This window comes from Somniosus microcephalus, chromosome 2, assembly GCF_052327205.1.
Source record: "Somniosus microcephalus isolate GS21.2 chromosome 2, FLI_Smic_1.0, whole genome shotgun sequence".
In the NCBI taxonomy this organism is placed as follows: domain Eukaryota; kingdom Metazoa; phylum Chordata; class Chondrichthyes; order Squaliformes; family Somniosidae; genus Somniosus; species Somniosus microcephalus.
The window spans coordinates 100,566,593-100,590,326 of record NC_140988.1 but is presented as its reverse complement, the minus strand read 5'-3'; the positions used below and the strand labels follow the sequence as shown (position 1 = coordinate 100,590,326).

The window sequence follows — 23,734 nt, the reverse complement described above, 5'->3', positions numbered from 1 at the left end:
AAATAATTGCAAAGGAAGCCTTACTATAAGAAAATGGTTGAAGAATTTAAATTTAAAGCAATTTATAAACCTGTATTTTAAAAATAAGGTTATGATTATATCTCTTGAATTTAAATAAAATGGAATAAAGTGTGAAGTTGTAGCTGTTATCATTAGATAGAGTAATTGTATCATCCATAAACAATTTCTGCATAACTCAGTCATTTTGTAAAAAGAAAGAAAGACTTTCATTTCTATAGTGCCTTTCATGACCATTGGACATCCCAAAGCGCTTTACAACCAATTAAGTACTTTTTAAAGTGGAGTCACTGTTGTAATGTGGGAATTGCAAGATTTTAAAAAGTTGCAATGTTGCCTTCTGTGTTAGTAAATTGGTAATTATTTTCTCACATGATGGCAGCCCTGCTGAGGATAGATAAACCAAAGGTCTCGTCTTTTCATCATATGAGTTAAATGTGAAATTTCTTTGGAAGGATCTGCAATTCTGTAGTTTACAATGGTGTACTTGGTGATAGAAGAGATAATAACTTAATTCCTTTCTTGATCCTTGCTGTCTCTGCACTGACTGCTCCAACCTGACCTTGCTCAGCATCTGATGACCTGTTCTGTTGCTGTCAGTTGCCTGGAAGGCTGCTGCTGTTGAAACTGGCCCTAAGGGGTGCCCAGGAACCACTGGTCCGCTGACCCATAAGAACAAGGGATTTAGATCAGAGCCACTTGCTTTTGACATGGCTGCACAGGGCCATTGCACATAATAGCCATCAGACTGGCCTGTATTTTTCTGCTTGTTAAATGGCATGGGGGTGCCAGGCAAATTTTACATCAGGCACTTGCTGTGATTTTCAGATACTGCAGTAATTACATACATTACCCCTATTTTGTTTGAGAGTGCCAGAATAGCTTGCAGCATACTTAATTGTTTTAACCAGCAATAATAATGTTGCAGATAATTAGTATGAGGTTACCACGAATGAAGTGGGAAGTGTAAAGGTGAAGGACTTTGGAAGTGCTTGAGGGATAAAGGAGAGAATCGGGGAGATATTAAATACAGAAGTGCAATGCTTTTCATAGTGGGCAATTTTTAAAAATTCTTTTGTTAGTGTGTGATAAAGGTGTAACAAACATAAGTTATTACATTGTGAAGTAATCTATATTTTTGCTCAATTAAGTAGTCAAGCACCCCTGCACTTTGTTTCTAATTAGTGATTGGGGGAGGGGTCGCATTGCCTTAGTTATAGGTCATATATTGAAGCATTGGAAATTTTGAATGTTACAAAATCTCACCAATAATTAAGGTGACCAAAGTAACATTGACTTTTCATTCATTCTCATTCTCTCTCTCTCTCAGGGTAATTTTGACTTTTGGCGATAATGTAAAGCGCGCCATATTGGCTTGGCCTCCTTTTAAATGTCTCTCCTGATTTTCTTTTTTGCCAAGTGTCAAAATTTCTCTCTCTCTCTCTCTCTCTCTCTCTCTCTCTCTCTATCTATATATATATATACTGTATCCACATTTGTTCAATAAAATCTGGTAGTTTGTGCAGATTTTAGTTCATGCAAAGAGAAATCATCTTGTATTTAATGCATGGACCTGAAATAAAATATTATTGGAGACTGCAGAGGGCAGACAATTTAATGGTTTAGCTCGGGTGAAATATGATATCAAACAGTTCAATCTTTTGATAAATATGACAAGTCATAAAAATATGATGCAGGTCCATAACTATGAAAAAACATTGTAGTGTTCTTCTTGGTAATTTGATGACTCCTGACAAAATGGCCTTATTAGAGGTAGCAGCTGTACCACCAGAGTATCTTTAAGTTCTCACATTTTGATTTAAAACCCTTTGAGTATTGTGTAGAACAACTTGAATTATAATATTTTCCCTTTACCTCTAAATTCCTAGCTATGCACGTTTGAACAACTGGATAGCACCAACCCAAGTACTGTGCCAGGCTTTTGTCTTTACCCTTAACCTTAATCTAAAATAAAAAATGAATTAATAATCCAAAGCCAGATTTTGAATCCTTGCTTCAAATTCAGTAGTAGTGGGGCAATACTATTTATATTGTTTTAGGATAGTGAATGTTTTTCTTTGTTTATTTTTAATTGTCAGCTTGGCTCAGTGATGGCGCTCTCACCTTTTGATCAGAAGATTATGGGTTCAAGGACAACTATAGTTTTAAGCACATAATCCAGGCTGACACTTCAATGCAGTACTGAGGGAGTGCTGCATTGTTGGAGGAACTATCTTTCAGATGAGATGTTAAACCGAGGTGATGTAAGCAATCCCACAGTACTCCTGGTGTCCTGGCCAACATTTATCACTCAACCATTAATTGGTCATTTATCTCATTTGCTGTTTGTGGGAAGCGCTTTATGTTGTCTTGAGAACGTGGAAGGCGCTGTATACATGCAAGTCTTTTTCTTTCTTATGAGCAGTGATGATAATGTTTAGTTAAATTGTTATGGGTGTCCTAACTAATTGTTCAGCATACTATTGTCAATTCTGTGTTGGTTACCAGAACTATTATAAATACATTGGTCATTGAAGTGTGCTGGTATTGCATATGTTTGTGAAGGAGCGTTTTTAAGCAGTTGGGCTTTATTGAACTGAAGTTAATCTTATAGTGACCACCATATTTACATTTCTTCAGTACTTGAAAAACAAGTTCACAATGGCTAACAAGCTTGATCATACTTAGCAGATTAAAATAACATCTTAATGGGATGGTTGGTGCATTACTTAAATGTGTGTGAGATTTTTGATGATTATGGTGAAGTAGACTCTGGCTGTTAAACCCTTATTTTAGTAAAATGGATGATTGTTTATTTCTTACACAGGAGCTGATTCCTGAATTTTATTATCTTCCGGAGATGTTTGTCAATTCCAATAATTATAATCTGGGTGTGATGGATGATGGAACTGTGGTGTCTGATGTAGAGCTTCCACTATGGGCCCAAACTCCAGAAGAGTTTGTTCGCATAAACAGACTGGTAAGAGATTTATCTTATTTCTTTAATGTCTATCATGTAGCAGCTCCTTGATGATGGAAACTGACTTACAGTATGAGATAGAATGGTTACAGCACAGAAGGAGGCCATTCAGCCCGTTGAGCCTGTGCCGGCTCTCTGCAAGAGCACTTCAGCTAGTCCCACTCCCCTGTCCTTTCCCCATAGTCCAGCAAATATTTTTCCTTCAGGTACTTATCCAATTCCCTTTTGAAAGTCACGATTGACTCTGCCTCCACCACCCTTTCAGGCAGTGCATTCCAGATCATAACCACTCGCTGCGTAAAAAAGTTTTTCCTGATGTCGTCTTTGGTTCTTCTTCCAATCACCTTAAATCTGTGTCGTCTGGTTCTCAACCCTTCCACCAGTGGGAAAAGTTTCCCTCTATCTACTCTGTCTAGACCCCTCATGATTCTGAACACCTCTATCAAAACTCCTCTCAACCTTCTCTGCTCTAAGGAGAACAACCCCAGCTTCTCCAGTCTAGCCACGTAACTGAAGTCTCTCGCCCCTGGAAACATTCTTGTGAATCTTTGCTGCACCCTCTCTAAGGCCTTCACATCCTTCCGAAAGGGCGATGCCCAGAATTGGACACACTACTCCAGTTGAGGCCGAGCCAGTGCTTTATAAAGGTTCATCACAACTTCCTTGCTTTTGTACACTATGCCTCTATTTTTAAAGCCCAGGATCCAGTATGCTTTTTAACCGCTTTCTGAACCTGCCCTGCCACCTTCAATGATTTGTAAACGTATACCCCTCGGTTTCTCTGTTCATGCACCCCCTTTAGAATTGTACTCTTTAGTTTATATTGCCTCTCCTCGTTCTTCCTACCAAAATGTATCACTTTGCACTTTTCTGCGTTAAATTTCATCTGCCACGTGTCTGCCCATTCCACCAGCCTGTATATGTCTTCTTGAAGTCTATCCCTATCCTCCTCACTGTTCACTATACTTCCAAGTTTTGTGTCATCTGCAGATTTTGAAATTGTGCCCTGTACACCCACATCCAAGTCATTAATATATGTCAAGAAAAGCAGTGGTCCTAGTACCGACCCCTGGGGAACACCACTGTATACCTTCCTCCAGTCCAAAAAATAACCGTTCACCACTACTCTCTCTTTCCTGTCACTTAGCCAATTTTGTATCCAAGCTGTCACTACCCTTTTATTCCATGGGCTTCAACTTTGCTGGCAAGCCTATTATGTGGCACTTTATCAAACGCCTTTTGGAAGTCCATGTACACCACACCAACCACATTGCCCTTATCAACCCTCTCTGTTACCTTATCAAAAAACTCAATCAAGTTAGTTAAACACGATTTGCCTTTAACAAATCCGTGCTGGATTTCCTTAATTAATCCACACTTGTCCAAGAGACTGTTAATTTTGTCCCTGATTATTGTTTCTAAAAGTTTCCCCGCCACCGAGGTTAAACTGACTGGCCTGTAGTTGCTGGGTTTGTCCTTGCACACTTTTTTGAACAGGGGTGTAACATTTGCAATTCTCTAGTCCTGTGGCACCACCCCCGTATCTGAGGAGGATTGGAAGATTATGGCCAGTACCTCTGCAATTGCCACCTTCGCTTAGCATCCTAGGATGCATCCCATCCGGTCCTGGTGACTTACCTGCTTTAAGTACAGCCAGCCTTTCTAGTACCTCCTCTTTATCAATTTTTAGCCCATCCACTATCTCAACTACCTCCTCTTTCACAATGACCTTGGAAGCATCTTCTTGGTAAAGACAGATGCAAAGTACTCATTTACTACCTCTGCCTCCATGCGTAGGTCTCCTGTTTGGTCCCTAATCGGCCCCACCCTTCCTCTTACTATTTATATGCCTAAAGAAGACTTTTGGATTCCCTTTTATGTTAGCTGCCATTCTATTCTCATAGTCTCTCTTCGCCCCTCTTATTTCCTTTCTCACTTCCCCTTTGAACTTTCTATATTCAGCCTGGTTCTCACTTACATTCTCAACTGACATCTGTCATACGCCCTCTTTTTCTGCTTCATCTTTCTCTCTCTCTCTCTCTCTCTCTCTTGTCATCCAGGGAGCGCTGGCTTTGGTTGCCCTACCTTTCCCTCTCATGGGAATGTACCTCGACTGTACCCGAACCATCGCCTCTTTAAAGGCAGCCTATTGTTCGATTACAGTTTTGCCTGCCAGTCTTTGATTCCAACTTACCCAGGCCAGATCTGTTCTCAACCCACTGAAATTGCCCCTCCTCCAATTAAGTATTTTTACTCTAGATTGCTCCTTGTCCTTTTCCACAGCTAATCTAAACCTTATGATACTATTATCACTGTTCCCTAAATGTTCCCCGACTGACACATGCAGTATGATAGAGATGATAGTAAACTTACAAAAAGCAGTTCTATAAAATTGTCATTATGATTTTTATCAGCTGACTATGGAGCTGAATACTCAAAAGGACAAATTCAGAATTGGCTCAGTAGAATAGTGTTTTATTCTTGTATGGGTCAATTGGTTCTATTTTCTAGTTTCAAAAAAAGAAAATGATATCAAAACCTTGTGGCTGGCTATCACAACAGAGGAAATGAATTGCCCTTTTATTTACTTATTTCACATTGATGGTCAGAAGCCATCAATAGATGCAACTGCAGTAATTAAACCTCCAGCATATACTGTCATTCTTTTTGGGTTAGTTGAGCTATGTTGTTCTTGTTCTTGTTAGTTTAGCTGAATAAATGTGAAATCTTGGGAGTTTCTGTCAATACCATCATAGTTCGTTGTCCTTATGCTGCTTGATGTATTTTTCTGGGGGCTTGAAATGAAAGATACAATGTTCCACTACCTCCCCAGTTGAAACCTGTTCTGATCCTTGTGCAGGGTAGCAGCTGAAGAAAGCAGACATTGGTCAGGTACTTATGGATGTGTTGACATAAATATTTGTTGTGGAGAGCATCTGTATACCATCAGACTCCCCACTCCACACCGAGGCGACCTGATCTCTGACTTTTAACCTTATCCAATTCTTATTTTACTTAAAAACTTGACCCAATATTCAGCAAGCGGTTTAAACCAGGAAGGTTTTTTGGGGGCCGAGAACATAAGAACATAAGAAATAGGAGCAGGAATAGGCCACTTGGCCCCTCAAGCTTGCTCCGCCATTCAATAAGATCATGGCTGATCTTGGGCTCAAAGCCACTTCCCTGCCCGCTCCCCATAATCCTTCACTCCCTTATCTTGCAAAAATCTGTCTATCTCCACCTTAAATGTATTTAATGACCCAGCCTCCACGGCTCTCTGGGGCAGAGAATTCCACAGATTTACGACCCTCCTGAGAGAAGAAATTCCTCCTCATCTCAGTTCTAAAAGGGCGCCCCTTTATTCTGAGACTGTGCCCCCGAGTTCTAGATTTCCCCACGAGGTGAAACAACATCTCTGCATCTACCTTGTCGATGTATCCCTCAGTATCTTATATGTTTCAATAAGATCGCCTCTCATTCTTCTAAATTCCAATGAGTATAGGCCCGACCTGCTCAACCTTTCCTCATAAGTCAACCCCCTCATCTCTGGAATTAACCTCGTGAACCATCTCTGAACTGCCTCCAATGCAAGCATATCCTTCCTTAAATAAGGAGACCAAAACAGTTGTAGCAGGACTTCCCTGTTTTTATACTCCAACCCCCTTGAAATAAAGGTCAACATTCCATTTGCCTTTTTGATTACTTACTGTACCTGCATGCTAACTTTTTGTGTTACATGCACAAGGACCTCCAGGTCCCTCTGAACTGTAGCATTTTGTAATCTCTCTCCATTTAAATAATAATTTGCTTTTTATTTTTCCTGCCAAAGTGGGTAACCTCACACTTTCCCACATTATATTTCATCTGCCAAATGTTTGCCCATTCACTTAGCCTGTCTATATCCCTTTGCAGAGAAGGAAAAAATGACAAATTATGAAATTGTTTATTTACCTAATGAGTATTATGCAATATTATCTGCTGGTGTTTACTTGGCTCACCATACATTTTTTATTAAAAAAAAAGTGGTGTATTCATTTGATACTTTTTAATTGCTAGATCTAGTTAACAGTTAAAAATTATGACATGCGGCAGTTTTTTCATAACTTCAGTCTGTGTACAGGAATAAATTAAATCTCGTCACCAATATGGATAGGACATGTCTAAAAATGTACTCACTTAACCCTTTGAAGAAAATAGAACAGAATTATGCAGTATCCTGAATGTCTTTTGGGGGAGAAGAGCTACATCTATTTAAATGACAGCAAAGTACTGCTTCAGTTAGCTATGCAAGTTTATATTTTTTAGACATCTCATAATTTAGTTTTAGCTAAAGGAAATAGTTCCTGCAAAAATATTTCAGAATGGATAAATAATCCAGGGGAAGCAGCAATGTATCAGGTTTACTTTCTCTCTTCTTCCAACTCTTCCCCCCCGCCCCGCTCCGCTCCAACCATGAGATAAATGGAATGTAGAAGCTGTTTTGTGTAAAGCCTGTTCTCAATAGTAGAATTGACTTGAGATTGGTTACAGAAAGGTTCAATGATCAATCTTGCTCCGCAATCTTCAATTCTAGATAAGCGAGTTCATCACATGAAATGGCCATAATATTTGATTTCTCACATGGTCAGACATTGAGAATTTTGGTTACATTAACCAAACTTGAGGGAGTGTTTAAGCATAGACTGAGATGGTGAAATACTATATGGGACACATTGGATTCCTCTGCTGCGGATCCAACAGTATGGGGGGGATATTATTTGATGTAGGCTGTTATAGTGAAGGTGTGAGGACAAGTGAATATTTTTGTTTGATTACCTTTGGGGATCAGAGCTTATTTTATGCAGCAATTGCTCTCGGGTGGTTTAAATGGATGATGTAGTCTATGGTAGTGTAAATCACACTCAGTCTGTGAAAGGAGAGGCATGATGCCAAATGATCTTCTCTTACTCCAAGTTTCTTACGCTAACTTGCTATATCACAAATCGTAGGACATGAGTACATTTCTGAGTGTAGAATTAGGTCAAGTTATTTTTGATGTCTGGAGAAGCTTCATAGATTGCAAGCCACACACATTCAGGCCTGTCTTTCACTGACCGATAGTTTCTTTGTTATACTAGTGGATCTCTCATGACATTGCTCACATGTAGATCAGGATCTGGTCACAGTTGTGATGTGTAGCTGGTAAACCTAATCTATGCCTTTAAGGCTACTGCATAAGCACCCTGTAGAAATCCATTTAATTATAGCTGCTGTGAATTGTAGCTGAAATCAATTACAAGTTAGTAAATTGATTTGTTAATTTCAAACTTCAGTTCACAAAAGCACAGGATGAAGTGCCAAGCTTTTTTTTTAAAGATTGTTTTGCGTCTGTAAGAATGTGTGTCGTCTGGAGTTGGAAGATGTGTTGTTCTATAACCGTAGGGTCCTTATGGCGTATAGAGGATAACATCTGTGCTGCTGATTCACAGTAACTGAATAAGTCAAATTCCATTTTTATTAAAGGGCATTCTGGGATTTTTATTGGTGCTTTGAGGATTGAATTCCATGACCCTATCATTATTTTGTGAAAACTATTTATTTTATTTATATATATATATATTCCTTTACCTGTGTAATTTTTGTCATGAATCTTATCATGATTCATGAAGTAACACTGGGCGGCCAGCTGGTGGCGCTGTCCAAGGAGTATAAATACTCGGGTGTGGGCCCAGCTTGCTCAGGATGTTTCTGTAACCAGGAACTAGTGATGTAACTAGAAATCTCATAGTTTTTAACAGTTAATTAAAGCCTTGTTTTATACTCAAGCCAAGTGCTCAGTAGTCTTTTTACATCAATTTTCATCCCTTTTCAGTTTTAAAGCTAAGAATCCACAATGAGGTGGTATGCAAAATGCACCTGTTGCTGTTAAATATCTGGTATTTAGCAGTACTGAGTAGGGAGAGTAGAGTTTATCTGCACTGGAGATAGTACTGAACTGTGATAGCACTGGAAAATGGTCCTGGGCATTGGTAGGATCGGGGTGGAGGGTCATGGAGCTTGGCAGCACTGCAGTGGGGCTGCTGGGGTTTGGCAACACAGCTGGTTTTTAAAATATTCAGAGATTTTGTTTTAATATATACTATGTGGGCCTGCTTACAGTAGGGTAAGTGACATTTCAGAAAGGTTGGGCACATTATGGAAAGGGAGGGAGAGCAGCCAATCATCATGATCCACATGGGAGCGAACGATACAGGAAAGGAAAGACCTGGGGGGTGCTTTTGGCCAAATACTTTAGGCGCTAAAGAGGTGGCCAAGATGGGGTCTTAAACTGCCATGCTGGTTTAGTGCAAAACGCCATCTTGTTAAAGGAGTTGAAGCCAGTGCTAGGAATGGCTGCCCAGAGGATCGTTATGGGGCTGATTGACAATTAAATTGCCTACTAGCATTCATTGAAGAAGCTGCATGCAATTTTGGTGAATAATGCTTAATTTAGCGACCTCTCCTAACAGCGACCAGCTGAACAGGAGTAAACAAATCCTTGCTGAGTATTTCAAGCGCTACTTAAAGCCATGCTTAGCCTTCAGTGTTCACTTGCTGATTGAAATCAACTGACTACACTGCGTTTGAAGAGGACTTATGATACACATTGGGAGACTTTCTGGGACACTTTGTCAAGACTTCCAACAACATTTTTCTCTGATATTCTCTCAGGACTTTCCCTAAAAAGAGTGAGTGCTGTGCTACTTTACCTTATTGGACACCTTACAGGAGCCACCAGGAGAAAGGGAGTGGTTGATCACGGGCATCTTGATAGGGGTCCCCCTTGGTCTGCATGACAATTTGGAGGAGGAGATGAGGCCAAGCAGAACAGCACCAGGTGCTGCAGGAGAGAGGGAGAGGAAGGCTCTCAGCAGGAGGCCCTGTCCACCCAGGGTATTCAGAGACCATGACTCCTACATTCACATGACCCAAGACCAGTGCATGAGGAGGCTGCGCTTTACTAAGGAGGTCATTACAGAGATCTGTGGCCTTGTGGAAAGAAGACTTGAACATTGCAGCACAGCCAGAACTGCATTGCCTGTGACAGTCAAGGTCACAATAGCACTTAACTTTTATGCCACTGGAACTTTCCAGGCTGCCACAGGTGATATAAGTCACATCTCAATCCTATGTGCACTTCTGCATAAGGGAGGTCACTGCGGCTCTATACGCTCTGAGGAATGACTATGTACCATTCCCTATTGCCAGAGAAGACCAGAGGCAGAGAGCTCTAGAATGCGACAGGATTTCCCATACTCCTTAGAGCCATTGACTGTACGTATGTGGCCATGCGAGCCCCTCATTTAAACTCTGAGGTGTTCAGTAACAGGAAGGGATTCCATTCCCTCAATGTACAGCTTGCCTGCGACCACCGGCAGTGCATCATACAGATGAATGCCTGCTATCTAGGGAGCTGCTACGATGCATTTATAATGAGACAGTCATCCATCCTGCAGAACTTTGAGCCCCAACGCAATGTGCATGGCTGCTTCCTAGATATTGAGGAAAAGCCTCTGATGCCATGGCTCGTGACTCCTGTGAGAAACCCCCCCTCAGACACCAGCTGAGCACTCATACAATGAGAGCCACTCAGCCACCAGGAATATCATTGAGCAGCCATTGAGCAAACCATTGGGGTCCTCAAGCAGAGGTTGAGATGCCTTCACCGGTCAAGAGGTGCCTTGCAGTACTCGGCCGAGAAGGTGTCCAAATTCATGGTGATTTGCTGCATGCTCCACAATCTGGTGATAATGAGATAATGGCGCTCTACTCGGAGCTCCAGCACGGCAAGAGAGCCCCAGGTGGGCAGAGGAAACGCTTCAAAGACACCCTCAAAGCCTCCTTGGAAAAAGTGTAACATCCCCACCGACACCTGGGAATCCTTGGACCAAGACCGCACAAAGTGGAGGAGAAGCATCCGGGAAGGCGCCGAACACCTCGAGTCTCTTCGCCGGGAGCAAGCGGAAGCCAAGCACAAGGAGCGCACGTCAATCCAAACACCCCACCCACCCGCCCCTTCAACCACCGTCTGCCCCACCTGTGACAGAGACTGTAGGTCCCGCATTTGACTCATCAGTCACCTGCGAACTCATTTTTAATGTGGAAGCAAGTCATCCTCGGTTCCGAGGGACTGACTAAGAAGAAAAATGAGAGACCAGCCGTTACCACCAGCAATTGTGCCAGAGGGTCAAGCTCAGGAGCCACAAGAAGAGGAAGAGGAATGGTGGTGGAGCACCAGAGGCTTCCAGGTAGACGGCCGGCACCCGAGAGTGACGCTCACCGCGACCTAATTGAACAGCGCTTTTGAGAGAGGTGTTCCACCATCAGATTCCGGAGCACTGTTGCCACATGATGTACTTTCCACGACTTAGGACCCATCAGGCAGTTCATCATCTGCATGCAATCCTTTCAGTCTCTTCTCCATGAAGATCACAATAAGAAAGACCACCAATTCCACCACTACCCAATTACCATAATCACTGTTTATATACATCAAAAATAAAATATGTAAACATGACAGAACCAACATCACTTAAAATATTAAACTATTCACCCTAGTGCTTACGCTTAGTGGCCATCTATAATTTGTGCTCTTACTTAATCTAGTGCTTCTACAAAGTGCAACCCCAGTGGCAGCAGCAGGCGAGATGGATGGCTGCTGAGAATCTGAAGAGGGCAGTTCAGATGTCCTCCTGGGACACCCTTGAGAGGCTGTGGGCCGTGGTGGCCCTGCCTCAGTTTGTACCATCTCAGTCTGGGCTGCCTGGCTGACAGGCAATGGCAATGGTGGAGTGACAGGGGAGCGAGCAGCAATGCTGGCATCCGGAGAGAGACCAATAGATTCCTGCTCGATGATTCCCACACCATTATCTCGGGGCCTCTGTTCAGCCCGCCCAGTGATCTGGTGGAGGACAGATCTCTGGGCATTGGAGACACTCTGCAAGCCCCTTTCAACTGAGGAGCCCAGAGCCACCATGGCAGCTGCCTGAGCTTCCATTACAGCAGTTTGCCATTCCATGCAAGCTGCAATGACTGCAGTGGAAGTTGCAACCTCAGTCATCAGATGCTGCATGGTTTCGGGCTCCACAGTTCGCTGGATGGAATTGGCCAGCCTCTCCACGCTGGAGAGGATGGATTCCAGGTTCTGCATCCAGCCACGGACCAAGGTGGAGACGAACTCCTCCATCCCCCGACACTTTAAAGCAGGCTGTCCATTACACCAAGCATTTGGTTTGTTGCACCCATCAGCCTTCTTCTGAAGCTTGGCCCTGCGAAGTCCTCATCTGACTACTGTACAGCAGAACTAATATGCAACCTTAGTCCCCGGAAAGGTGGCACCTGTGGTATCCCTTCCAGCCTGCGTGGCTAGTGCCTGGTGCATCCCTCTGAGGATCTCTCTTCTAAGCTAGCCTCTAAGCCTCTGAGCTGGTGCCTGCGACAGTGGTAGCCATTAAAGCAGTGCATTCATCCTCGCTTTCCTCCTCCTCCTGTAGGGTATGAGGTTGCTGTTGCTCTTCCTGATCCTGCTCCACAGGGCAAGGTGCACCTTGCTACAGGGAGCCTGCAGTGATAAAGCTGGAAGGGTTAGTGTGCAGCACATATAGCTATAGGAGGATGTGTGTGATGAGATCATATGGAACTTGGGAGTGAGGATAGCTTTGGGTAATTAGGGATCAGGAATAGTTGCGCATCTGTAAGGAAGCTGCAGTGGCCACAATCCTCTAAGCGAGATGCCCTCTGCTCTGCCTCTGGCCATGGGGTCTGCCACACCACTCCCAATCACGGCCAGCACTGCCTCCTCAAGGGGAGTTATATCATGCAGTTGTGCTTCCCCTCCCCCGGTCAGGTCCTGCTGCCGCCTGTTTGCTAATTTTTCCCAGAAGAGAGAGAGTGTGATTGTGAATGAGTGCGTTGAGAGGTGTATTTGTGTGTGTGATGCCTCACATGGTTGAAGATGGTGGACAAAGTATATTGAGGTTGTGATGCTGGTGCAGTTATTGAGAAGTGTGTGAGATGGGATCTTACCTTCACCACTTGTGTCAAGTCATTTAATTTCTTGTGGCACTGGGTCCAGGGGCTCCTGGCTGTGACCTCCCAGGCGATCTCGTCCCACATAGAATCATAGAAATTTATGGCCCAGAAGGGAGGCCATTCGCCCCATCGTGTCTGTGCTGGCCGAAAAAGAGCTATCCAGCCTAATCCAAATTTCCAGCTCTTGGTCCATAGTCCTGTAGGTTACGGCACTTCAAGTGCATATCCAAGTACTTTTTAAATGCAATGAGGGTTTCTGCATCTCCCACTCTTTCAGGCAGTGAGTTCCAGACCCCCACCTGATGCAGCGCATCAGTTGCCTCTGCCGCCTGCAACCCCCCCCACCACCCCCAAGGCAGGTAGAGGACATCCCTTCTCCTCTCTAACTCCTCCATCAGGACCTCCAGTGCCGCATCGGAGACCCTGGATGCCCTCTCTCGTGCTCCTTGGGGCATCATTCCACTCCCAGCCCATCGCACTCCATACCTTCAGTGGAAGTGGGTGAGTGCAGGCGACATATACAGTTCCAGGAAAATTGCATCTAATCAGTGTTTGAGTGCTCACCTGCAGTTGTTGGTTTCAGCGCCTGCAGGCACGTTCAAATCATGATAATTATCAATTAGCCTGAAAATTGCGTGTTAAATCCAGAGTTTCAAACAGGCCTCTCTTATTAGCACAGCACCCATTTAGCAGCTCTTTTCACCCTTTGGCCAAAATAACCCCCCTGAAGTCCTGCAAACTGAGTTTGAGATAAGGAAGAAGGTTTAGGAGCAGGACTTCAAAGGTGGCAATTTCTAACTTACTCCCTCAGTCACGGGATACAATAGGAAAGAATAGGGAGCTCAACAATTGGCCAAAGAGGTGGTGTTAGGAAGAGCGTTTCCATTTCATGGAGCATTGGCACTGTTTCTGGAGAAGATGGGAGCTAGTTTACAAAGATAAGCTGAACAGAAAAGAAGCTAATGTATTGGCAAAATAGATAAATAGGGAAGTGCGGCGTCTATTAAACTAGGAAGGAAGAGGCAGGGAAAATAAAAGCAATCGAAGAGCAAGTGGGGAAGGTAGAAATAGATGGTTAATATGCAAATAAAACTAATTTAGTAAAAGGAATGGCATGCAGAATAAATAAAGGGAGTAAAGGAAAATCCCCATTGTAAGCAGAGAAAAGACTGAATTAGAGGAACAAATTGTTAGCTGAGGGAAAAAGAACAGTGTTAAATACAAACAAAAAAATGAAGTGCATGTATGCAATACTCAGAGTGAGAAATAACATAAGAAATAAGAGCAGGAGTAGGCCATAGGACCCCTCGGGCCTGGTCCGTCATTCATTAAGATCATGGCTGATCTTCTAACTCAACTCCACTTTCCTGCCCTATTTCCATAATCTCTTGATTCCTTTAAACTGGAGAAATTATAAGCAATTATGTCACAGTAATGTATAGATTTAATAGCACTATCAGCACTTGGCTGTAGCCTTGACGAGTGGAAAATAAACATATCAAGTTATAATTTTTGGAGGGACAGAATAGGTAAGAGAGGAGTAGTAGTGGTGGCTTGTTGATGAAGGTGGGAGTGCATGCTGTAGAGAGGACTGCTGTACTCAGAGATTCACAGCCTATATGGTTAGAGACCAAAGATTTAAAAACAGGCATTATTACATTAGTAGGGTTGTACTAAAAACCATTAATTGTATTCCCTTGAGTAATTGAGGTGTTTAAGGTGATTAAAAGATTTGATAGGGTAGAAACTATTTCCTCTGGTGGGTGAGTCCTGAACAAGGGGGCATAACCTTTAAATTAGATTTAGTCCGTTCAGGGGTGATGTCAGGAAGCACTTCTTCATACAAAGAGTATTGGAAATCTGGAACACTCTTCCCCCAAAAATCTGTTTAGGAAAATTTCACAACTGAGATTGAGATAGATTTTTGTTCGGCAAGAGAATTAAGGGTTACGGAACCAAGGCGGGTAGATGGAGATCAGCCATGATCTAATTGAATGGTGGAACAGGCTTGAGGGGCTGAATGACTTACTCCTGTTTCTATGTTCCTAAGGGAAATGGAAGAGGAACTCTGTAGATAGATCAAGGAGAAAAGCAGGAATAACAAAATTATTCTTTTAGGAGCTTTTAATTACCCATTCATTGATGGGGCAGGAATGGAACTCGTAAAATATGTGCTGGTGTAGGAACTGGGGTTCCTAGCCGAAGAATTGAGATCGACTCAGAAAATCAAAAACAATAAAATTTAATGAACAAACGAAGCTGTACAGGAAACTGTAGGATACAAAGCAAATAGGTCTGGTCTGCTTGAAAGCCTCTCTGGAAACTGCTAGCAGGTTCCGAGCTCAACTGCTAGCAGGTTCCGAGCTCAATTGCTAGAAGGTTCCGAGCTCTACTGCTAGAAGGTTCCAAGCTCTGACGTCATCACGTTCTTCCCGCCGTTGAGAGATCATGTGACGGACGGCATGACGCCATCACGCGGAGTACAGGAAAGAAGCCCTAGTACAGTTAACAGATACATTAAAGGTGCAGCCCCCAGCTGTACTACATTGCTGTAAAAGGAATTATATACAATTGTCCGTAATCCTCTGGTGGTTCCGCCACATGCGCCCCCCCAGAATTGCTTTTAACAGAGAAGGTAAGGCGAGAAGGGGGTCTGACGAGTCTGTCCAACTGACTGCAATACCCCGGCAGCTGGAACAGAGCGCTAGAAGACGAACTGGTCGTTGGCTGTGGTTGGGATGACTCCACAGGCGGAGGAGAAGAGGAGGCCGGCTGTGGTCGACCCGGTGAGGCGGGCACTGACGGCTCGGCGGATGACTGTGGCTGTACTGGACCGGCAGTCGACGGTGGACGACCACGACGAGGCGGCTGAGCGGTGACGACTGGTTCGCTCAGATCCAGATGCGCCGGTTTCAACCGGTCGATGGAGATGTGGTCAGGCTTACCGCCGACGTCGACTGTGAAAGACTTGTCACCTGACAAGATGACGCGGAACGGACCTGTGTAAGGCGGTTTGAGCGGGATTTTGCGAGCATCCTGCCGAATGAACACATATTCTGCGCTCTTAAGATCCACCGGGACATGGGAGCGCTGCAGGTCATGATGCGACGTAGGCACTTGGATGAAATTCCTAGCCGCTTCCTGGTGGCTGACGAGCTGCTGAGCTGGGGACCAGGGTTCCGTGTGAGGAGGAAGAAAATCGCCAGGCACTCTGAGTGGTTGGCCATAAACCAGCTCAGTTGAAGAAGAATGCAGGTCGTCCATAGGCGCCGTGCGAAGACCTAGCAGCACCCAAGGGAGCCTGTCCACCCAACTAGGCCCACGGAGACTAGCACGCAGTGCGGCTTTAAGGGACCTGTGGAATCTTTCACACAGACCGTTCGCCTGTGGATGGTAGGCGGTGGTATGATGAAGCTTGGTGCCCAAACCTTGAGCTACGGCGTTCCAAAGCTCAGAGGTAAATTGAGGCCCCCGGTCGGAGGAGATGTCAGCCGGTACCCCGAACCGAGCTACCCACGACGAGATGAAGGCTCTGGAGACGTCTGCCGCTGTGGTGGCAACCAAAGGAATTGCCTCTGGCCACCTGGTGGTGCAGTCTACCACGGTGAGGAGGTGAGTGTACCCGCGAGAGGAAGGGAGAGGACCACCCAGGTCCACGTGCACATGGTCGAATCGACGCTCCGGAACCGGAAAAGTGGCAACTGGGGCCTTAACATGGCATTGTATCTTGGACTTCTGGCAACTCACGCAGGTATTAGTCCAGTCACGGACGTCGAGATGCATGCCCTTCCAGACGAATTTCTTTGCCATGAGTTGTTGTGACGCTCTCATGCCAGGGTGTGACAACCCGTGGATAGTGTTGAAAATTCTCCTGCGCCATTCGACTGGAACGATTGGACGTGGGACGCCCATCGAGATGTCACACAGGAGTGTGGTCCCTGCGGCCTGGAAACTGAAATCAGCCACTTGTAAACTGGAAGGTGCGGTCCGGTATGCCTGCACGTCAGGGTCTGCCTTCTGTTCTTTTGCCAAACCAACATAGTCGACTCCCAGGTGTACTGCGCGGAGCTGGGCGCGGGAGAGACAATCCGCCACCAGGTTGTCTTTGCCCGAAACATGTTGTATGTCAGTTGTAAATTCAGATATGTACGTAAGATGACGTTGTTGCCGTGCCGACCATGGTTCCGCTGTCTTGGCCATCGCAGAAGTAAGTGGCTTGTGGTCTACAAAAGCCGTGAATGGGCGTCCTTCCAGTAGGAAGCAAAAATGTCGGATGGCCAGAAACAATGCCAACAACTCCCTATCAAAAGTACTATACTTGCGTTCGTTCTTCCACAATTGGTGGCTGAAGAAAGCCAATGGTTGCCATGTGCCGTCGACCCACTGCTCCTGTACTGCCCCGATGGCATAATCAGATGCGTCGGTGGTAAGGGCAATGGTTGCGCCCGGAAGGGGATGTGCCAACATGGTCGCAGCAGCCAAAGCGTTCTTAGTGTCGAGGAAAGCCTGGTCCATCTGGGGTGTCCAATCGATCAGGTCTTTGCCTGATTTACCTCTGAGGGCCTCGTACAAAGGTTGCATCCACAATGCCACCTTGGGGACGAACCGATGATAAAAATTGCCCATTCCCAGAAATTCCTGGAGGGCCCTGACGGTCTGAGGAAGAGGGAACGAGGTGACTGCTTCCACCTTCGTGGCCAGCGGGACGGCGCCTTCTGAGGTGATTCTGTGTCCCAGGAAATCAATGCTGTGCAACCCAAACTGGCACTTGGCCGGGTTGATAATAAGGCCATGTTGGCTGAGATGAGAAAAAGGGTACGCAAGTGCGTAATGTGTTCTTTCGTGCTGTTACTGGCAATAAGGATGTCGTCTAGGTAGACGAAGATGAACGGCAGATCGCGCAACACGGAATCCATGAGACGTTGGAAGGCTTGTGCTGCATTCTTCAGCTCAAACGGCATACGAAGGAACTCAAAGAGCCCAAAAGGTGTGATGACGGCAGTTTTGGGGACGTCCTGAGGATGCACAGGCACTTGATGATAGCCTCGGACGAGGTCTACTTTGGAAAAGATGGAATTCCCTGCCAGATGGGCCGAAAAATCCTGAATGTGAGGAATTGGGTACCGATCCGGTGTGGTAGCCTCATTCAGGCGTCTGTAGTCGCCACATGGTTGCCATCCGCCGCCCGGCTTAGGAACGATGTGTAATGGCGAGGACCAAGGACTATTCGAACGTCGAATAATACCCAGGCGTTCCATTGTATGGAACTCCGCCTTGGCGGCCGCGAGTTTACCGGGTTCCAGCCTTCGAGTTCTCGCATAAACTGTCGTGGTAATGTGGTGCGCCACACCGTGCTTCGCGACTAAAGAAGAAAATGTGGGCCTGGTGAGCTCAGGGAACTCACTGAGAAGACGAGAGAACTCATTTGGAGATGGGATTGCACAGGTAACTGACCAAGACATCGCGGTGCTTCGGTGGCAGGGGACCGAGTGAAAAGTGGAGGCACTGATTAGCTGGCAGTGTCGGACGTCGACGAGAAACCCGTTTGCATTGAAGAAATCTGCCCCCAGGATGGCCTGAGACTTTCGCCGTGATGAACTCCCAAACAAAACGTTGGCCGCCAAAACTCAACTGGACCCTACGCTTTCCGAACGTGCGAATGGCCGCACCATTGGCTGCCTCAAGGGGGGGACCTTGACCGCTGGATTGAAGATCTAGCTTCGACGCTGGTAGGATACTGCACTGGGAGCCAGTATCACAGAGAAAACATCGCCCTGACAGGGAGTCTGTAATGTATAGGAGTTTCCCTGCGGACCCGATGGCCATCGCAACTCCGGCGCGTCCCTTATTGATCTTCTCAGAAACCGCTGGTTTGAGGTAGGTTTTTTTTTGGTGAGAAACTGCAGGGCGGACGGCAATTTCTGGCCTTCGCGCCGAAACGAGCGTGGTATACACACCAGCCTGCAGGAGGAGGAGTCGGATTCGCTCTTGTGGGGGATGGGTGCCTCGTGGCTGCACAAGATTGTTGTGAGACGGTGAATATTTTATCCGCTTCCGCTGCGAGTTCAGCACAATCCGTGATCGCGGAATTGGCCAAGGCCGTCTGTACTGGCTCTGGTAGTTGACAGAGAAACAGCTCGCGGAACAGAAAACATTGCGATTCCGAGCCCAAAAGCGTGAGCATTTGGCTCATGAGCTCTGAGGGTTTTGAGTCCCCGAGGCCAGGCATGGAGATAAGTCTGCGAGCGCACTCCGACTTGGTCAGACCGAAAATCTGCAGTAAACGTGCTTTTAAAGCTTCGTACTTGCCATCATTCGGTGGACTCTCGAGGAGGCTGACAACCCGTGAGGCTGTGGCGCTGTCGAGGGTGGAGAACACGTAATAATAACGGGTCGAATCCGCTGCTACTCCCCGGATTGCAAATTGGGCCTCCGCCTGGAAAAACCACGCGGCCAGTTGTTGCTCCCAAAATTGCGGCAGTTTGAGGGTGACGGTGTTCGTGTCCATGATGTAACTTCAACGAAAATTGTTCGAAGAAATCGGGGTCACCAATGTAGGAACTGGGGTTCCTAGCCGAAGAATTGAGATCGACTCAGAAAATCAAAAACAATAAAATTTAATGAACAAACGAAGCTGTACAGGAAACTGTAGGATACAAAGCAAATAGGTCTGGTCTGCTTGAAAGCCTCTCTGGAAACTGCTAGAAGGTTCCGAGCTCAACTGCTAGCAGGTTCCGAGCTCTACTGCTAGAAGGTTCCGAGCTATGACGTCATCACGTTCTTCCCGCCGTTGAGCGATCACGTGATGGACGGCATGACGTCATCACGCGGAGTACAGGAAAGAAGCCCTAGCACAGTTAACAGATACATTAAAGGTGATGCGCTATCAACAATACCAAAGACTACGAGATGGACTTATATGAAGTAGGCTTTTATTGACTAAGAACTAGAGCATGCCTCTGCTAGTGGATCCATCCTAAGAGCTCCCGGGGGAAGGGTGGTGAGTCACCTTTATACCCGGGCTTAGGGGTGGAGCCAGGGGCTGAGACATGCCTGGACTTGTACAGGGTTAACAGTGGTTTACCACACAGGCATGTACAGGTTAACAGTGGTTTACCACATTCACCCCTCGTTTAAAAAAGAGTCCGGCAGGGTGAAGTGTTTCAAAAGTTCGTATACGAAAGTCTCTCCGGGGGTCTTGTCTGCCGTAATGATCTTCGTGGTGCCGGTTGCGGCGGTTCTTTGCCCGCGGCCGCTTCTCGCGTGGGACGGAGCACTGGCGTGTCGTCCTCTCGGGGTAGGGATGGCACCGGCATGTCGTCAGTTCGTGGTAGACACCCCGGTGGTGTGTCGTAGGTAGTGGTGGTGGGTGGAGGTAGTGGATGGTGATCGATGGTGTTTCGGGTGGTACCTGGGGGTGCGAGGTCTCGAATTGAGACTGTGTCCTCCCGCCCGTCAGGATACGCCACGTAGGCGTACTGTGGGTTGGCGTGGAGGAGGTGAACCTTTTCGACCAGGGGGTCCGTCTTATGGCTCCTCACGTGTTTCCTGAGCAGGACGGGTCCCGGAGACGTCAGCCATGGCGGTAGTGATGTCCCCGAGGTGGATTTCCTGGGGAAGACGAACATCTTCTCGTGAGGGGTGGCGTTTGTGGCAGTACAGAGCAGTGATCGTATGGAGTGGAGCGCATCGGGGAAGACATCTTGCCAGCGGGAGATTGGGAGGCCCTTGGATTTTAGGGCGAGCATGGCGGTCTTCCACACCGTTGCGTTTTCCCTCTCTACCTGTCCGTTACCCCGGGGGTTGTAGCTGGTAGTCCTGCTCGTGGCTATGCCCTTCTCGAGCAGGTACTGGCGCAGCTCGTCGCTCAGGAACGACGAGCCCCTGTCGCTGTGGATGTAATTGGGGAAGCCAAATATGGCGAACAGGTCGTGGAGGCACCTGATGACTGTGGCGCTGGTCATGTCCGGGCAGGGGATGGCGAAGGGGAAACGGAGTACTCGTCAATAATATTGAGGAAGTACGTGTTGCGGTCAGAGGAGGGAAGGGGCCCCTTGAAATCGACGCTGAGACGTTCGAAGGGGCGGGTGGCTTTAATCAGGTGTGCCCTGTCTGGCCTATAAAAATGCGGTTTGCATTCAGCGCAGACCTGGCAGTTCCTGGTCATGGTCCTGACCTCCTCGATGGAGTAAGGCAGGTTGCGAGCTTTAATAAAGTGGAAGAACCTGGTGACCCCCGGGTGGTAGAGATCATTGTGGAGGGTCCGTACCCTATCGACTTGTGCGTTGGCACATGTCCCACGGGATAGGGCATCTGGGGGCTCATTAAGTTTCCCGGGCCGGTATAAGATATCGTAGTTGTAGGTGGATAACTCGATCCTCCGCCGCAATATCTTATCATTTTTGATTTTCCCCCTTTGTCTGTTGTTAAACATAAATGCTACTGACCGTTGGTCAGTGAGCAGGGTGAAATGTTTACCGGCCAGGTAATGCCTCCAGTGCCGTACAGCCTCCACTATCGCCTGGGCCTCCTTCTCGACTGAGGAGTGTCGAATTTTGGGGCCCTGGAGGGTCCGTGAAAAGAAGGTCACGGGCCTCCCCGCCTGGTTAAGGGTTGCGGCTAGGGCGAAGTCAGATGCATCGCTCTCCACTTGGAAAGGGATGGACTCATCCACTGCGTGCATTGTGGCCTTCGCAATGTCCTCTTTTATGAGGGTGAAGGCCGCACGGGCCTCTGCCGTCAGGGGGATGGAGGTTGACTTGATGAGGGGCTGGGCTTTGCCCGCATAGTTGGGCACCCACTGGGCGTAGTAAGAGAAGAACCCTAGGCATCTCTTCAGGGCTTTTAGGCAGTGGGGGGGGGTAGTTCCAGGAGGGGGCGCATTCAGTCGGGGTCGGGGCCGATGACTCCGTTTTCCACCACGCAGCCAAGAATAGCGAGGCGTGCGGTGCGGAACATATATTTTTCTCTGTTGTATGTCAGATTCAGCCGTTGGGCCGTACGGAGGAATTTTTCTAGGTTGGTGTCGTGGTCCTGCCGGTCATGGCCGCAGATGGTGACGTTGTCTAGATAGGGCAAGGTGGCCTGCAGCGCGTTCTGGTCAACCATCCGGTCCATCTCCCTTTGGAAGACCGAGACCCCGTTGGTGACGCCGAAGGGGACTCGGAGGAAGTGGTAGAGGCGACCGTCAGCCTCGAAGGCCGTGTACTGGCGGTCCTCAGACCTGATGGGGAGCTGGTGGTATGCCGACTTCAGATCAATCGTCGAGAATACCCGGTATTGTGCTATCTGGTTGACCATGTCAGATATGCGGGGAAGTGGGTATGCGTCTAATTGCGTGTATCGATTGATCGTCTGGCTGTAATCAATAACCAGGCGCTGTTTTTCGCCGGTCTTTACTACCACCACTTGGGCTCGCCATGGGCTGGTGCTGCCCTCAATAATCCCTTCCCTCAGGAGTCTTTGTACTTCTGATTTAATAAAGCTCCTATCCCCGGCACTGTACCGCCTGCTTTTAGTAGCAATTGGCTTGCAGTCTTTGGCGAGATTAGCGAACAATGGGGGGGGTATGACCTTCAGGGTGGACAGGCTGCATACTTTGCGCGGTGCCGTGTTTAAATTCTGCTGGCTGCAGACTGTAAGTGGGGGCAGGGGCCCGCCATATGCCATCGTGACGCTCTCCAGATGGCATTGGAAGTCTAATCCTAGCAGTACGGGAGCGCAGAGCTGTGGCAGGACGAGGAATTTAAACTCTCTGTACGCCACGCCGTTCACTGTCAGAGTCGCTACACAGTAGCCGCCGACGTCCGCCGTATAGGAATTTGAGGCCATAAAGACCTGGTGGTGTGTGCGCATAACCGATAGGGAGTAGCGTCGCACCGTGTCGGGGTGGATGAAGCTCTCCGTGCTTCCGCAGTCGAAAAGGCAATTTGTGGCATGGCCATTTACCTTTACGTTCATCATGGACCTGGCTAGTTGATGGGGCCTAGATTGGTCCAGGGTGATGGAGGCCATCGTCGAGGTCGGTGGGTCGCTGTAGTATTCGCCCGCGCCGAGGGCCTGGTCCCGAGATGGTGTCCAAGATGGCGGCTCCCCCTCGGCTGGTAGTGTCCAAAATGGTGGCCCGCACGGCTCACACGTGGTTGGTGGGGTCCAAAATGGCGGCCTGTACGGTTCACACGCGGCGCTGCTGGAATTGGGGGTCGATTTCGCCTTGCACACTCTCGCGTAGTGGCCTTTCTTGCCGCATTTGGAGCAGGTCGCGTCCTTTGCTGGGCATTGCTGTCTGGGGTGCTTGGCCTGACCGCAGAAGTAGCATTTCTGGCCTCTGGTCATTGCAGCTGTAGTTGGGCTGCTGGCGGCTTGTGGCCTTACCGGGTCCCAAGATGGCTGCTCCCGTGGCATCCACGTGGCCATCCGGTCAGGGGGGTAGGCGTCCATGTTCTGGAGGGCCACGTCTAACGAGTTAGCGAGGGCCACCGTCTTCTGCAGGTCGAGCCCCCTCTGTTCCAGCAGCCTCTGCCGAGTATAGTTGGACCTGATGCCGGCTACATAGGTGTCTCGGATCAGGTCTTCCGTGCATTCCTTGGCCGTCACCGCTTTGCAATTACAGTCCCGGCCGAGGACTCTCAGTGCCAGTAAATATTCAGCGCCCGATTCCCCGGGGCGCTGTTTTCGGGTAGCCAG

General features: G+C 47.2%; 1 protein-coding gene across 2 annotated transcripts in view; it reads left to right on the top strand.

Annotated features, from left to right (window-relative positions):
* The window catches only part of lrba (LPS-responsive vesicle trafficking, beach and anchor containing), a 991,104-nt gene that overhangs the window by 769,887 nt on the left and 197,483 nt on the right, over positions 1–23,734 (top strand). For both annotated transcript variants that reach the window (XM_086011652.1, XM_086011642.1), the window contains exon 46: positions 2,846–2,998. In XM_086011652.1, the coding sequence (XP_085867778.1) occupies positions 2,846–2,998 (153 nt within the window). The remainder of the gene's footprint in view (positions 1–2,845; positions 2,999–23,734) is intronic.